Below are 14506 nucleotides of genomic sequence, written 5' to 3'. Positions count from 1 at the left end.
TCCACCTGTCTCGGCCTCCCAAAGTGCTGGGATTACAGGCTTGAGCCACCACTCCCGGCCAAATTTTTTAAAAATCTTTTTTAAGTTTTTGGTAGAAATGTGGTCTCACGGCCAGACGCGGTGGCTCAAGCCTGTAATCCCAGCACTTTGGGAGGCCGAGACGGGCGGATCACCTGAGGTCAGGAGATCGAGACCATCCTGGCTAACACGGTGAAACCCCATCTCTACTAAAAAACACAAAAAACTAGCCGGGCGAGGTGGCGGGCGCCTGTAGTCCCAGCTACACGGGAGGCTGAGGCAGGAGAATGGCGTCAACCCGGGTGGCGGAGTTTGCCGTTAGCTGAGATCCGGCCACTGCACTCCAGCCTGGGCGACAGAGCGAGACTCCGTCTCAAAAAAAATAAAAATAAAAAATAAATAAATAAATAATAATGATAATAATAAAATAAAAATACAAAATTAGCCAGGCATGGTGGCATGCACCTGTAATCTTAGCTACTCAGGAGGTGGAGGCAGGAGAATCACTTGAACCTGGTAGGCAGAGGTTGTGCCACTGAACTCCAGCCTGGGAGACAAGAGCAAAACTCTGTCTAAAAAAAAAAAGAAAGAAAGAAAGAAAAAAGAAAAAAAGAAATGTGGTCTCACTATGTCGCCTAGGCTGGTCTCAAACTCCTCGTCTCAAGTGATCCTCCCACCTCAGCCTCCCAAAGTGCTGGGATTACAGGCATGAGCCACAGCTCCTGAACAGATTAGAGGATGTTTTAATGAAGACACAGGAGGTTACCAAGAAAAAAATTCAACCACCACACTTCCGGATATCACTTACAGAGACATGTGAGGAGAGTTTTGATGGGTGCATAGAAACTCACAAGAATTGCCGGGCGCGGTGGCTCAAGCCTGTAATCCCAGCACTTTGGGAGGCCTGAGACCGGTGGATCACGAGGTCAGGAGATCGAGACCATCCTGGCTAACACGGTGAAACCCCGTCTCTACTAAAAACTACAAAAAACTAGCCAGGCAAGGTGGCGGCGCCTGTAGTCCCAGCTACCCGGGAGGCTGAGGCAGGAGAATGGCGTGAACCCGGGAGGCGGAGCTTGCAGTGAGCTGAGATCTGGCCACAGCACTCCAGCCTGGGTGACAGAGCGAGACTCCGTCTCAAAAAAAAAAAAAAAAAGAAAGAAACTCACAAGAATAAAATGTATTTGCTCATTCAATACAAGGTCCTCTGATGCTTCTCAAAGAGAATTTGAAGTGGGTTTTGAAGAATATATAGATGTTAGGCTGGGTACAGTGACTCAACCCTGTAATCCCAACATTTTGAGAGGCCGAGGCGGACCGATCGCCTGAGGTCAGGAGTTTGAGACCAGCCTGGCAAACGTGGTGAAAGCCTGTCTCTACTGAAAATACAAAAATTAGCCGGGTGTGGTGGTGGGCACCTGTAATCCCAGCTACTTGGGAGGCTGAGGCAGGAGAATTGCTTGAATCCGGGAGGCGGAGGTTGCAGTGAGCCGAGATCGCACCACTGCACTCCAACCTGGGCAACAGAGCAGACTCTGTCTCAAAATGTGTGTGTGTGTTGTGTGTGTGTGTGTGTGTGTGTGTACTGACCATAGAAAAACTGCATTCATTCATTCAGTCAGTCCAGTCAGTCAGTCACTAAGTAAGTGGTCCTTCTTGCCTATTAAGGGGTTGTTCGGGAGGCAGTTCTGTGTAGGAGTTCTCCAGAAGGAGCAGCGGATTTGAGACCTCTCTGGTGGCTCTCTCCAGCAGGTTCCCACATGCCCAATCCAACCCTGGTTCAGGGAACCTCTCTTTCCCCAGGATTCCATTCAAAGCCCCAGGGAGGGCTCTGATAGGCTGAGCTTGGGTCACATGTCCACCTTGAACCTATCATAGTGGCTGAGGTGGATAAACGACTCTGGGTTAGGTGTCCACCCCAGGCTGGACTAAGGGAGAACTTTGAGGCAGAGCTGACCAGAGTCAGAACATTGGCCATTGTAGGACATGAGTTTCCCATCACTTGAGGTGTGCAAGCTACAGCCTGAAGTTCACTTAGTGTAGGATTGTCAGATAAAACACAGGACTTCCCCACGCCCATTGGTTTCTGCCTTCTCAGGGACCTTCAGCTTGAGGAATGGGGAGCTTCCCTCTATGTGGCCAAGAGACCCTGATGCCCCTGAGGGGTCATCTAAAGAGGGTGTTGAAGGATGCATAGGAGTTTTCCAGGAGAAAATCTATTCATTCATTTAACAAACTCGCTTATAGGCCGGGCGCGGTGGCTCAAGCCTGTAATCCCAGCACTTTGGGAGGCCGAGACGGGTGGATCACGAGGTCAGGAGATCGAGACCATCCTGGCTAACACGGTGAAACCCCGTCTCTACTAAAAAAAAATACAAAAAATTAGCCGGGCGAGATGGCGGGCGCCTGTAGTCCCAGCTACTCGGGAGGCTGAGGCAGGAGAATGGCGTAAACCCGGGAGGCGGAGCTTGCAGTGAGCCGAGATCGCGCCACTGCACTCCAGCCTGGGTGACAGAGCGAGACTCCGTCTCAAAAAAAAAAAAAAAAAAAAAAACTCGCTAATAGTCATTATTCATTAAATAACATTTAAGTTAAATTCCCAGTTAAATTGGAATTTCAGACAACCAACATATTGGTTTGTGTTTTGTTTTGTTTTGTTTGAGACAGAGTCTCGCTCTGTCACCCAGGCTGGAGTACAGTGGCACTATCTCAGCTCACTGCAACCTCTGCCTCCCAGGTTCAAGTGATTCTCCTGCCTCAGCTTCCCGAGTAGCTGGGATTACAGGTGTGCCCCGTTACTCCCAGTTAATTTTTGTAGTTTTAGTAGAGACACGGTTTCACCATGTTGCCCAGGCTGGTCTCAAACTCCTGACCTCAGATGATCCACCCACCTCAGCCTCCCAGAGTGCTGGGATTACAGACATGAGCCACCAAACCCAGCCAACACATTGTTTTTTAATATGACTATGTCCCAAGTACTGAAGGGGGCATTCTTATACTGAAAAACATTCATTGTTTATGGAAATTTAAATTTAACAGGGTGTTTGCTTTGGAAAACAGCCTGGTTGTCTTTTACAAATTTAAAACATAGAGTTGCTGGGAGTGGTGGCTCATGCCTGTAATCCCAGCACTTCGGTAAGCCAAGGCAGGAGGATTGCTTGAGCCCAGGAGTTTGAGACATGGCGAAACCCTGTCTCTACAAATATTTAGCTGGGCATGGTGGCGTGTGCCTCTAGTCTCAGCTACTCCACACTCCAGCCTAGGCGAAAGAGCAAGACCCTGTAATCCTAGCACTTTGGGAGGCCAACGTAGGTGGATCACTTGAAGGTCAGGAGTTCGAGACAAGCCTGGCCAACACGGTGAAACCCCGTCTCTGCTAAAAATGCAAAAATTAGCTGTGAGTGGTGGCGGGTGTCTGTAATCCCAGTTACTCAGGAGGCTGAGGCAGGAGAATCAATTGAACCTGGGAGGCAGAGTTTGCAGTGAGCCAAGATCACGCCACTGCACTCCAGCCTGGGCATCAGAGCAACACTTCATATCAAAAAAAAAAACTATGCAAAACATTGTATGCTAAAGTTCATAGCAGCTCTATTCAGAATAAGTACCAAAAAGTGGAAAAATCCAAGTGACCACCAACAAATGAGTGAATCAGCGAAATGTACTTGTACGTATACACAATGGAATATTATTTGGCCATGAAACGGAATGAAGTACTGATATTTGCCACAACGTGGGCACATCTTGAAAGCATGATGCTGAGAGAAGCCAGACACATAAGGCCACATGTTATATGTTTTCATTTTTCTGAACTATCCAGAACAGGAAAATTCATAGAACAGGAAGCAGATTGGTGGTTGCCAGGGACTGAGGGAGGGGAATGAGGACTGGCTGCTAATAGGTACAGGGTTTCTTTCGGGGATGATACAAATGTCCTGGAATTAGATCGTGGTGATGGTTACACAACTCCGTGAATATGCTTAAAACACTGAATTGCACACTTTAAAAGCATGGATTTTATGGTATGTGGATTTTATGTCAATTTTTAAAACCATATGAGAAAAACAAGTTTTCCCTGGCATCCTGTATTATTATTATTATTATTATTATTATTTGAGACAGAGTCTCGCTCTGCCGCCCGGGCTGGAGTGCAGTGGCCGGATCTCAGCTCACTGCAAGCTCTGCCTCCCGGGTTTATGCCATTCTCCTGCCTCAGCCTCCCGAGTAGCTGGGACTACAGGCGCCCGCCACCTTGCCCGGCTAATTTTTTGTGTTTTTTTTAGTAGAGACGGGGTTTCACCGTGTTAGCCAGGATGGTCTCGATCTCCTGACCTCATGATCCGCCCATCTCGGCCTCCCAAAGTGCTGGGATTACAGACTTGAGCCACTGCACCCGGCCAACATCCTGTATTTTTATTTGCTCAATCTGGCCAACATAACTTGATGCAACTCTACAGTACCTCATGGACAATCGGGCCCAGTGATCCTTCCTAGGGTCTCTTCGAGCCTGAAAACATACTCCAGTGTCCAAACTGAACAATGGGGCAGCTGAAGACAACTGTGGCTGCAGAGAAAGTATGAGTTGCAGGGAAATAAAAAATGCAGATGCTAAGCCAGGCACAGTGGCTGATGCCTGTAGTCCCAGCGCTTTGGGAGGCTGACACAGGAGCATCACTTGAGGCCAGGAGTTCGAGACCAGCATGGAAAATATGGCAGTACTCCGTCTCTACAAAAAACACACACACACACACACAAAAACCAGGCATGGTGGCATGTGCCTGTGGTCCCACCTACTCTGGGAGCTGGGATAAGGGGGCTGAGGCGGGAAGATCGCTTGAACCCGGGAGGTAGAGGCTGCAGTGAGATAAGATTGTACCACAGGACTCCAGCCTGGGTGACAGAGCAAGACCCTGTCTCAAAAAAAAAAATTTTTTTTTTTAATGTGGGTGCTATTTTGGGACTTTGGGCTTTTCTCAGCCTCAGTTTCCCCTTCTGCAAAATGGAGTAGAGCAATTATCTTCAAATATCTGTGAGAGGTGGTGCTTATGAGACATTTAGGGCGGAAGGGCAATCATCCTCAAAAAGAAACTGACAACTGCAGCAGCTACCTGTTTTTGTAAGTAAAGTTTTATTGGCACCAGGGCCAGGATTAAAGGGAGGCAAACGAGGCTGAGTGGTGCAAGGACAAGGGTCTGATCATGTCTTAAGAGTTTTAGTGTTTTGGCCAGGCAAAACACTAAAACTCTTTGGTCTGTAATCCCAGCACTTTGGGAGGCTAAGGTGGGTGGACCACCTGAAGTCAGGAGTTCGAGACCAGCTTAATCAACATAGTGAGACTCCATATCTACTAAAAAAAAAAAAAACACCAATCTGGTGTGGTAGTGGGCACCTGTAGTCCCAGCTACTAGGGAGGCTGAGGCACGAGAATAGCTCGAACCAAGGAGGCAGGGGTTGCCGAGATCATGTCACTGCACTCTAGTCTGGGCGGCACAGCGAGACTCGTCTCATAAATTAAAAAAAAAAAAAGTTTTGGTGTTTTGGTCATATGTGGTGGCTCACACCTATACTCCCAACACTTTGGGAGGCCTAGGCGGAAGGATCATTTGAGGCCAGGAGTTCAAGACCAGCCTGGGCAACATAGTGAGATCCCCGTCTCCAAAAATAAGATAAAAAATAAAAGTTTTGATGCTTTGTTCATCATAAATGTTTTCAATAACTTTATGTTTTTAAAATATTATTTCTCTTGATGACTGAGTTTTTTGGGGCCCCCTTAAATTTTGCACAGGGTTGAGATCCTCACTTGCCTCACCCTAGAACCCGTTCTGTTGTGTGTACTGGGCACATTTCTTTGTTGTTGTCTTGTTTTTGTTTTTGAGATAGAGTCTTGCTCTGTCACCCAGGCTGGAGTGCAGTGGCGCTATCCCGGCTTACTGTAACCTCCGCCTCCTGGATTCAAAAGATTCTCCTACCTCAGTCTTCTGAGTAGCTGGGATTACAGGCGCGCGTCATCACGCCCAAGCAATTTTTTTTTTTTTTTTTTTTTAAGTAGAGACAGGGTTTCACCATATTGGCCAGGGTGGTCTCGAACTCCTGACCTCAAGTGATCTGTCCACCTCGGCCTCTCAAAGTGCTGGGATACAGGCGTGAGCCACTGTGCCCGGCCAATGCGCTGAGCACATTGATTAACCTCTCTTAGCCTCAGTTTCTTCATCTGCAAAATGGGGCTAAATGATGCTCCCTTACTTCTGAGAGGATTCATTGTAAAATATTTATTTCTGTGCTCTGCTGGAGGGGCGGGGCCAACTCGCCCAGTGGGGGCGGGGCCCTGCGGTCGGGGGCCCCGGGAGGGGCGGGGCCAGGCCTCGTCAGCTGACCGGCCTGGCCAATGGCACCCGGCGGCGAGGCCTGGCAGGCCGAGGCGGGGCCGGGGGCGGGCCTGGCGGCGCGGACTCCTGGGCCATGGACGAGTCGAGCCTCCTGCGGCGCCGCGGGCTCCAGGTGAGGCCCCTGCGCGGGCGGGCGGGAGGCGGAGGGCGCGGCCAAGAGGACGCGGCCTGAAAGGTGCGGGGGGGGGGCGGGGCCTTCGTGGGCTGTAGGGAAACTGAGGCAGAAGGCGGGGAACGCTCAGATCGCTTCTTTTTGACCACCCGCTTCTCAAAGTGCTTTTTCTCCTGGTGGGAAGGGGGAAGGTGTCCCCCTTGGACATCTAGGGAAACTGAGGCTCCAAGCGATGGCGTGGGAGGAAGGGGCTGAGGGCTCTGCCCCTCCCCACCAGCTGTTCTAATAATAATGCTAGCAACAGCAGCCAAAGAACTCACCATATGTTCATGGTTGTTTTAGTCCTATTATAGCGATGTATTAATATTAGTTCATATGTATTAATACCTCCTTGGGTCGTCGCTGCACCGCAGTACCCCCCTCATTTCAGCCCTACGACGACCTGGGGAGGTTGGGGCTGTTAAGCACCCATTTGTCAGAATAAGGAAACTGAGGTTCTAGTCCCTAAAAGCCACTCTCCAGAGATCGTCTAGCTGGGATTCGATCTTGCGCCCTCAACCAGCTGTCTTAGGGCACAAGGCGCTGCCAGCCAGTGGTGTGACCTGGGGGGAGGGCACCCTTGCTTCTCCGGGCCTCAGTGTTCCAACGGGCCACAGGGTCCTCCTTTGACCGAGTTCATGTTTGGGAGGCTGTGTCATCAGGACGGCGTCGGGGACAGCAGAAGCCTAAGTTTGAAGCCACACACGGGCTACATGACCCCGGACAGCCACCCCTTGACTTATCTGGGCCTCAGTTTCCCCGTTATAAGAAATGAAAAACGAGAATTAAGATTTGGCCATTTTCCTCTGGGACTTAGACCACACCCTTAAGAAGCCACCAAGTTTTCAGGTAGGGAACCTGGGATTCAGCACTTACCCAACGAACATTTATGGGGCGCCTGCTGTATGCCTGGCTCTGGACAGGCAGTAGAGTGTTCTGCAACCTCTGGAGCTGCCCTCCTAGAAACCCCAACCTGTTGGTGAAGGTAGACGCCGGAGCAGCGGTGACTCCATGGAGTGGTCAGTTGTGATAAGGGACTCACCGCAAGTGAAGGGGGCGCCTGACCCAGGCATTGCTGGGAGCCCTGTGTTAGAGGAGGCAGTCAAGGGTGGCGGGGCATTGCAGCGGTGGGCGGTATTTAGGGAAATGAAAGAGGTTGACAGAAGCTGGTGCCCAGGGAGGACTGAGCAGGTGTGGTGGGGGTCGTGGACTGAGGTTAGCTCCGGGCGGGTTGAGGGGGTGAGAGGAATGGGGCCGGCGGGTCTCCAACCTGGAGCCGCACTGGTAGCTGCAGGACTGCGAACTCAGCAGGTGATGGGAAGCCAGGTCTGGAGTGGTCAGGGAAGGCACGGGCTGAGCTGCAGATCAGAGACACCCGGTCTCTGGCCGCGCGGGGGTGGGGCAGAACTGGAAGCACTGAGGCCAGAGGCAAGAGTGGGGGACTTGGGCGGAAAGGAGGGGGCGGGGCGGGATTGGCGAGCAGCGTGGTGTTGGGGGGGGCAGCCCCGCCTCCAGCCCCAGTTAGATGCCAACCCGCCCGCAGCCTCTTAAAATAGAGAAACCGCCTCCGGGTAGGCGAATGGGGGTGCTGCTGACGTCAGGAAGTGGGGCCTGTTCCATGGGGGGGTCAAACATTTCCTGATGATAAGTTCTATGTTACAAAAGCGGAAACTGAGGTTCAGAGAAGCATAGACACTGTCCGGGTTTCACAAAGTGTAGGTGACAGAGTCAGACAGGATTTGAACCCAAGCAGTTCCGGCTTCCTCTCCAGACCAACCCAGCACAGGCGTCCATCCAGGAAGGTGGAGGGATGAGTACGGATTCCAACGGAATGAGGGCATTCGGGCAGGGGCCACAGTACGTGCAAAGGCCCAGAGTCATGTAGCCTTTCTTACCTGTTTATATGGGGAAACAAGAACTTGAACCTATTTCTTAGCACTAGAGGCTGATGGCCAGGACTTAATGCTTCCAGGGCAGGGCCTTCAGTGCTGATTTTGAAGCGGTTAGACTTTCCCCCTAGGGTGATGGGGAGCTATGTATGGAAAGTGCTGGAGCGGGAGAGGGCATGCCCATATTGAGGGGCTGGAAAAACTCCTTTGGAGGGCTAGGAACAGGAGCGGGGGAGTCAAAAAGGTCAGGAAGCCAGGAAGGAGCATGGAATGAAAGTCTAAGTGTACCAGGTGTGGTGGCTCATGACTGTAGTCCCAGCTGCTCAGGAGGCTGAGGCAGAAGGATCCAAGGATCTCTCTTTTTTTCTTTCTTTCTTTCTTTTTTTTTTTTTTGAAGGAATCTTGCTCTGTTACCCAGGCTGGAGTCCAGTGGTGCAATCTCAGCTCACTGCAACCTCAGCCTCCTGGGTTCAAGTAATTCTCCCTTCCTCAGCCTCCCGAGTAGCTGGGATTACAGGCACATGTCACCATGCCCTGCTAATTTTTGTATTTTTAGTAGAGACAGGGTTTCAACATGTTGACCAGGCTGGTCTCAAACTCCTGACCTCAGGTGATCCGCCCACCTTGGCCTCCCAAAGTGTGGAATTACAGGCGTGAGCCACCGCGCCCAGCCAAGAAGAGTCTCTTGAGCCCAGGAGTTTGAGGCTGTAGTGAGCCATGACTACGAGACCCTATCTCAAAAATAAAAATAAAGGTCCAAGTGGGAGAAGATGAAAATAATAATAAAATAATAGTAAAGTGGTAATAACTGTTCATATTAATATGCTAAGCCCTCTCCTGCATTCAATTCTCCTAACAGCCCGAGTGGTCAGTTCTTTTATTCGTTCTATTTTTCAGAGGAGGAAACTGAGGCCCAAAGAGGGAAGTACCCACCAGGAAGCCAGAGAAATTCTAAACAATCTGGCACATGAAAAGTGTTGTCTTCATCAGTTGCAGTTTGGGGTCTTTTTTGACTGGAAACCTTGTTAATGGTCCAGGAGCATCCCAGCCAATCAAGGGGCAGATCGCTGATGAGAGCCAATCAGATTTCCTGGAGGCCAAAGGCCAAAGAGTCCATTCACAGAAGGATGCTGACTGGCCAATCCAGACGGATAGCCCAGGGCATCCTCTCCGGTGGTGACAATGTGGGGCGTGCTGTTGGCTGTGTGCAGGAGAGGTCTGAAAAAGGATCTGACCTGGCTCGCAGGCGGCCAGTTTGCGACAGCCCTGCGTCCAGGGAGGAGGTGGAGACCTTCCCAGTTTGGGTTAAACTCAGCCTCACGCATAACGTGTGCAGGCACCGGATAACGTGAGCTGATATTACTGCTACTACTATTACCTTATTACATTTATCATCTCCCACTTGGACTTTTGCTTTACACATGACCGAATTTCAAAACACCAGGTCCCACAAACAGAGCACCCCCTGGCAGAGAAGGTGGCTAGAGCCTGTATCTGGACTTTGTCTCTGCCGCTACTGGGGTGGCTCCCCTAGGTTCAGCCCTCAAAGGTGATCCTGCTTTCTCATGGCCCGCTTCCACTTATTTTCCTCCTCCTCCTCCTCCTCCTCCTCCTCTTCCTCCTCCAGGAAGCCCTCAGGCTGGTGCCATGTGGTCCACGCTGACTTCTCTCCCATTTCACTCCAGGAGCATTGAACTTCCAACGGGGCTTGGTGCCCAGCAGGCTGAGTGCTCCCTTTGCACGTACGGTTTGCTGGGCATGGACTGGTGTTTTCCATGTGCCTGCTGGCTTTGTTCAGTGCCCTCTACTCCAGGAAGCCCCTTAGCTCTCCTCTCTGCGTGCCTCCAACCCCTCTTCTCCCTTCGAGTCTCTTTTTTTTTAGACAGCATCTTGCCCTGTCGCCCAGGCTGGAGTGCAGTGGCGCGATCTCAGCTCACTGCAGCCTCTGTCACCTGGATATAAGTGATTCTCCCTGCCTCAGCCTCCTGAGTAGATGGATTAGAGGCGAATGCCACCACACCTGACTAATTTAATTTTTGTATTTTTTAGTAGAGATGGTGTTTCACCATGTTGGCCAGGATAGCCTCAAACGTTTTTTTGTTGTTGTTGTTTTGTTTTGTTTTGTTTTTTTGAGATGGCATCTCACTCTGTCACCCAGGTTGGAGCGCAATGGTATGGTCTTGGCTCACTGCAACCTCCGCCTCCCGGGTTCAAGCGATTCTCCTGCCTCAGCCTCCTGAGTAGCTGGGACTACAGGCGCATGCCACCACACCCGGCTAATTTTTGTATTTTTAGTAGAGACGGGGTTTCACTATGTTGGCTAGGCTGATCTTGAACTCCTGACCTTGTGATCCGCCCACCTCGGCCTCCCAAAGTGTTAGGATTACAGGCGTGAGCCACTGCACCCGTCTCAAACTCTTGATCTTAAGTGATCCTCCTGCCTCAGCCTCTGGGATTACAGGCGTGAGCCACGGCACCCGGCCACTTCGGGTCTCTTTCTTAATCCCTCCAGTATGGAGGTGCTCCTGCTCTGCTATGTCTTCTCCAAACTGGAATTTCCCCAAGGTGGGGCTAAAGCTTGTGGGGGAGGCAGCATACCCCAGCCTGGGCAAGCACAGACGGGGATACCATAAATATTACCTTTAATGGGCAGTTTCAGGGGGTCGGGGCCTCCCCAACCTCCACTCCTCTGGGTGGGAGCCACTCCCAGGGGAACAGCAGGCACAGAGGGGGCTGTGGGCGGAAGCAGATGGTGTGGGGACCGAAGGGTCCAGGAATGGTGCCAGGAGAGCTCCGTGTGGTCCAGCTTCCCCGGGAGCCTTTGCAGGGAGCTGCCGATTTTGCCTCACCTCTCCCTGCCACTTTCAAAAATAACATCTTCAAGCCAGGCACAGTGGCTCATGCCTGTAATCCAGCATTTTGGGAGGCCGAGGTGGGAGAACCACGTGAGGTCAGGAGGTCAAGACCAGCCTGGCCAACATGGTGAAATCCCATCTCTACTAAAAATATGAAATTCGCCAGGTGTGGTGGTGGGCACGTGCAATCCCAGCTACTTGGGAGGCTGAGGCAGGAGAATCGCTTGAACCCGGGAGGCGGAGGTTGTAGTGAGCCAAGATCGTGCCATTGGACTCTATGCTGGGCGACAGAGCAAGACTCCATCTCAAAAACAAAAACAAAAACAAAAACAAAAAAAAACAAGAAAAATCTTCACATCTTTTTGTCTTTTGGAAACAACTCTCAACTGGTGGTTATAATTCACCTCTTGATCACTGTCTTGACTCCCATCTACACCAGGCCCTGAGCTTGCTACTCATTGATTCCTCCAGGGACCCTATGTCACTGGGCCATTTTCCAAATGAGGAAACTGAGGCACAGAGGGGTTAAATCACTCATCGGGTCACACAGTGCAGGAGTGGGGGAGGCAGACTGGGAATCTAAGACTGTGTGCTGGATGGGATGCAAGTGGGACCCCCCACCAGGGTTCAAATCCCTCCCTGTTTCACGTGGGATAGTGGAGGAAGTGGTATAAGACCCCACAACTGGCTGGGTGCGGTGGCTCACGCCTGTAATCCCAGCACTTTGGGAGGCCAAGGCAGGTGGATCACTTGAGACCAGGAGTTCAAGACCAGCCTGGGCAACGTGGTGAAACCTCATCTCTACAAAAAAATACAAAAATTAGCTGGGTGTGGTGGCACATGCCCATAATCCCAGCTACTTGGGAGGCGGAGGTTGCAGTGAGCCAAGATTGCACCACTGCATTCCAGTCTGGGTGACACAGCGAGATGCTGTCTCAAAGAAAAAAAAAAAAAAAGTCCCACAGCTATTGGAAGGGCCAGAAGGAGACCCTAATGGCAACGATGATGGTGGTGATGGTTCCATCACCATGACTGCTTGAACTAAACGTAGTGAGTTATCCTCAGATGTATTCAAGCAGTCAGGGAGACCTCCGAGTGGTAGATTATTCTCCTCCCATCGTGACAGCTTGGTTTTCTGAGCGCAGAGCAGCTGAAGTCAGGCCTGGGGTGATGCCACACCCCTGCGACCCTTCCCCACCTCTCCCAGGAGACCTTGCTCTCCCAGCTGGGTCATCCGGCAGCCCAGCAGCTTCCGGCCCCCTCCAATTGGCTGTGGGGGCCGATGGCGTCACTGGTTGCCATGGCGAACACCCAGATCAGGACGTGGGCAGCCTGGAGCCCACCAAAGTAAAAATAGTCGTGTGTCCCCAGCGTGGCCGCCCTGATGTGTGTGGAGGGAGAGTGTCCTGAGACCCAGTTTTCTGCCTCTCACTCCACTAAGAGAAGTGGGCAGCCGGCTTTCCTCTGCACCTAAGTTTCTCTGCCAGTAAAACAGCCCCTGCCCGCGGTTCACAGTAGGTGGCTCAATAAATGCAAGGACATTTATCAGGTATTATGATAGCTTCCATAGTCCCTTGCTGAACTCAGCAATAGTACAACAGCTCACAACAGCAGCAATAGTAATGGCTGATCATGATTAACCCAGAACCCTCCTGATGTCATCTCCAGATTACAGATGGGGAAACTGAGGCACGGGGCATACAAATAACTTGCATGGCCAGGAAGAAGCAGAGAATTGAACTGAACCCAGGTCTGGGTGTCCCCAGATTCTAAACTTGTGCCACATGGCATTTTGAGAATTTAAAAACCCTCTTGATTGGCCGGGTGCAATGACTCACGCTGTAATCCCAGCCCTTTGGGAGGCTAAGACGGGTGGATCACTTGAGGTCAGGAGTTCGAGACCAGCCTGGGCAAAATAGTGAAACCTCGTCTCTGCTAAATATATAAAAATTATCCGAGCATGCTGGCGCATACCTGTAACCCCAGCTATTCAAGAGGCTGAGTCAGGAGAATCGCTTGAACCCAAGAGGCAGAGGTTTCAGTGAGCCAAGATTGTACCACTTGCACTCCAGCCTGGGTGACAGAGTGAGACGCCATCTGAAAAAACAACCACAAAAAAACCCTTTTTTTTGGCCGGGCATGGTGGCTTACGCCTGTAATCCTAGCATTTTGTAATCCCAGTATTTTGGGAGGCCAAAGTGGGTGGATCACCTGAGGTCAGGAGTTCGAGACCAGCCTGAACAACATGGTGAAACCTTGTCTCTACTAAAAAAAAGAAAAAAAAAAGTGTCTAGCTACTCGGGAGGCTGAGGCAGGAGAATCGCTTGAACCCGGGAGACAGAGGTTGCAGCGAGCCGAGATTGCGTCATTGCGCTCTAGCCTGAGCAACAAGAGAAAAACTCTGTCTCAAAACAAAACAAAACAAAACAAAACAAAACAAAACAAAACCCTCTTGGGCAGGCCATGTCTGAGGATGGACTATGAAGTCACAGTGGAACCCAAGCTGACGGCTTTCTATCCTGCATGTGGTAAGGGCACCGAGAGTGCAGATCGGCTTGCTGAGCTCTAAAAGGGTCTTCAAAAGGGAGTCACTCGTCAGCTGTCCTCTCCACGCCCCCACTGGTACCCAGGGCTCAAACCTGCATAGACTTTGCAGCAAGTAAGGAGAGAATGGCGTTCAGACCTAGACCCAGGAGGAGAGGGACATCTGAGATGGGACAGGGATAGGACAACTCAGGAATCTCTATTTTCTCAACAGATTATTAGTTTTTAGCCACTACCGACATACTTCTTCATAAATAAAACTAATTTGTAATTTTTAATAAAATTATTATTGTAGGCCGGGCGTGGTGGCTCACGCCTGTAATCCCAGCACTTTGGGAGGCCGAGACGGGCGGATCACGAGGTCAGGAGATCGAGACCATCCTGGCTAACACGGTGAAACCCCATCTCTACTAAAAAAAATACAAAAAACTAGCTGGGCAAGGTGGCGGGCGCCTGTAGTCCCAGCTACTCTGGAGGCTGAGGCAGGAGAATGGTGTGAACCCGGGAGGCTGAGGTTGCACTGAGCCGAGATCTGGCCACTGCACTCCAGCCTGGGCGACAGAGTGAGACTCCATCTCAAAAAAATAAAATAAAATACATAAAATAAAATTATTATTGTTATTTTTAGACATAGGGTCTTGCTCTGTCACCCAGACTAGAGTGCAA

The 14506-nt window shown here is 50.9% G+C and overlaps 1 protein-coding gene across 10 annotated transcripts in view; it reads left to right on the top strand.

Moving 5' to 3' along the window:
• Positions 1–6438: 6438 nt before the first annotated feature.
• The window catches only part of MAST3 (microtubule associated serine/threonine kinase 3), a 56913-nt gene continuing 48845 nt past the window's right edge, over positions 6439–14506 (top strand). For 7 of the 10 annotated variants that reach the window (XM_033197030.1, XM_033197042.1, XM_033197028.1 and 4 more), the window contains exon 1: positions 6474–6513. Coding sequence is in view for 3 of the 10 variants with exons in the window: in XM_033197037.1 (XP_033052928.1) it covers positions 6475–6513 (39 nt within the window). In the remaining 7 variants the exon portion in view is untranslated. Of the gene's footprint in view, positions 6514–14506 lie in introns of all 10 variants that reach the window. The other 3 variants (XM_033197037.1, XM_033197036.1, XM_033197039.1) reach the window with 2 other exon arrangements.

The sequence above is a fragment of the Trachypithecus francoisi genome, unplaced genomic scaffold, assembly GCF_009764315.1.
Source record: "Trachypithecus francoisi isolate TF-2019V2 unplaced genomic scaffold, Tfra_2.0 Lachesis_group5, whole genome shotgun sequence".
NCBI lineage: Eukaryota > Metazoa > Chordata > Mammalia > Primates > Cercopithecidae > Trachypithecus > Trachypithecus francoisi.
This window is presented reverse-complemented; position numbering and strand designations above follow the sequence as displayed.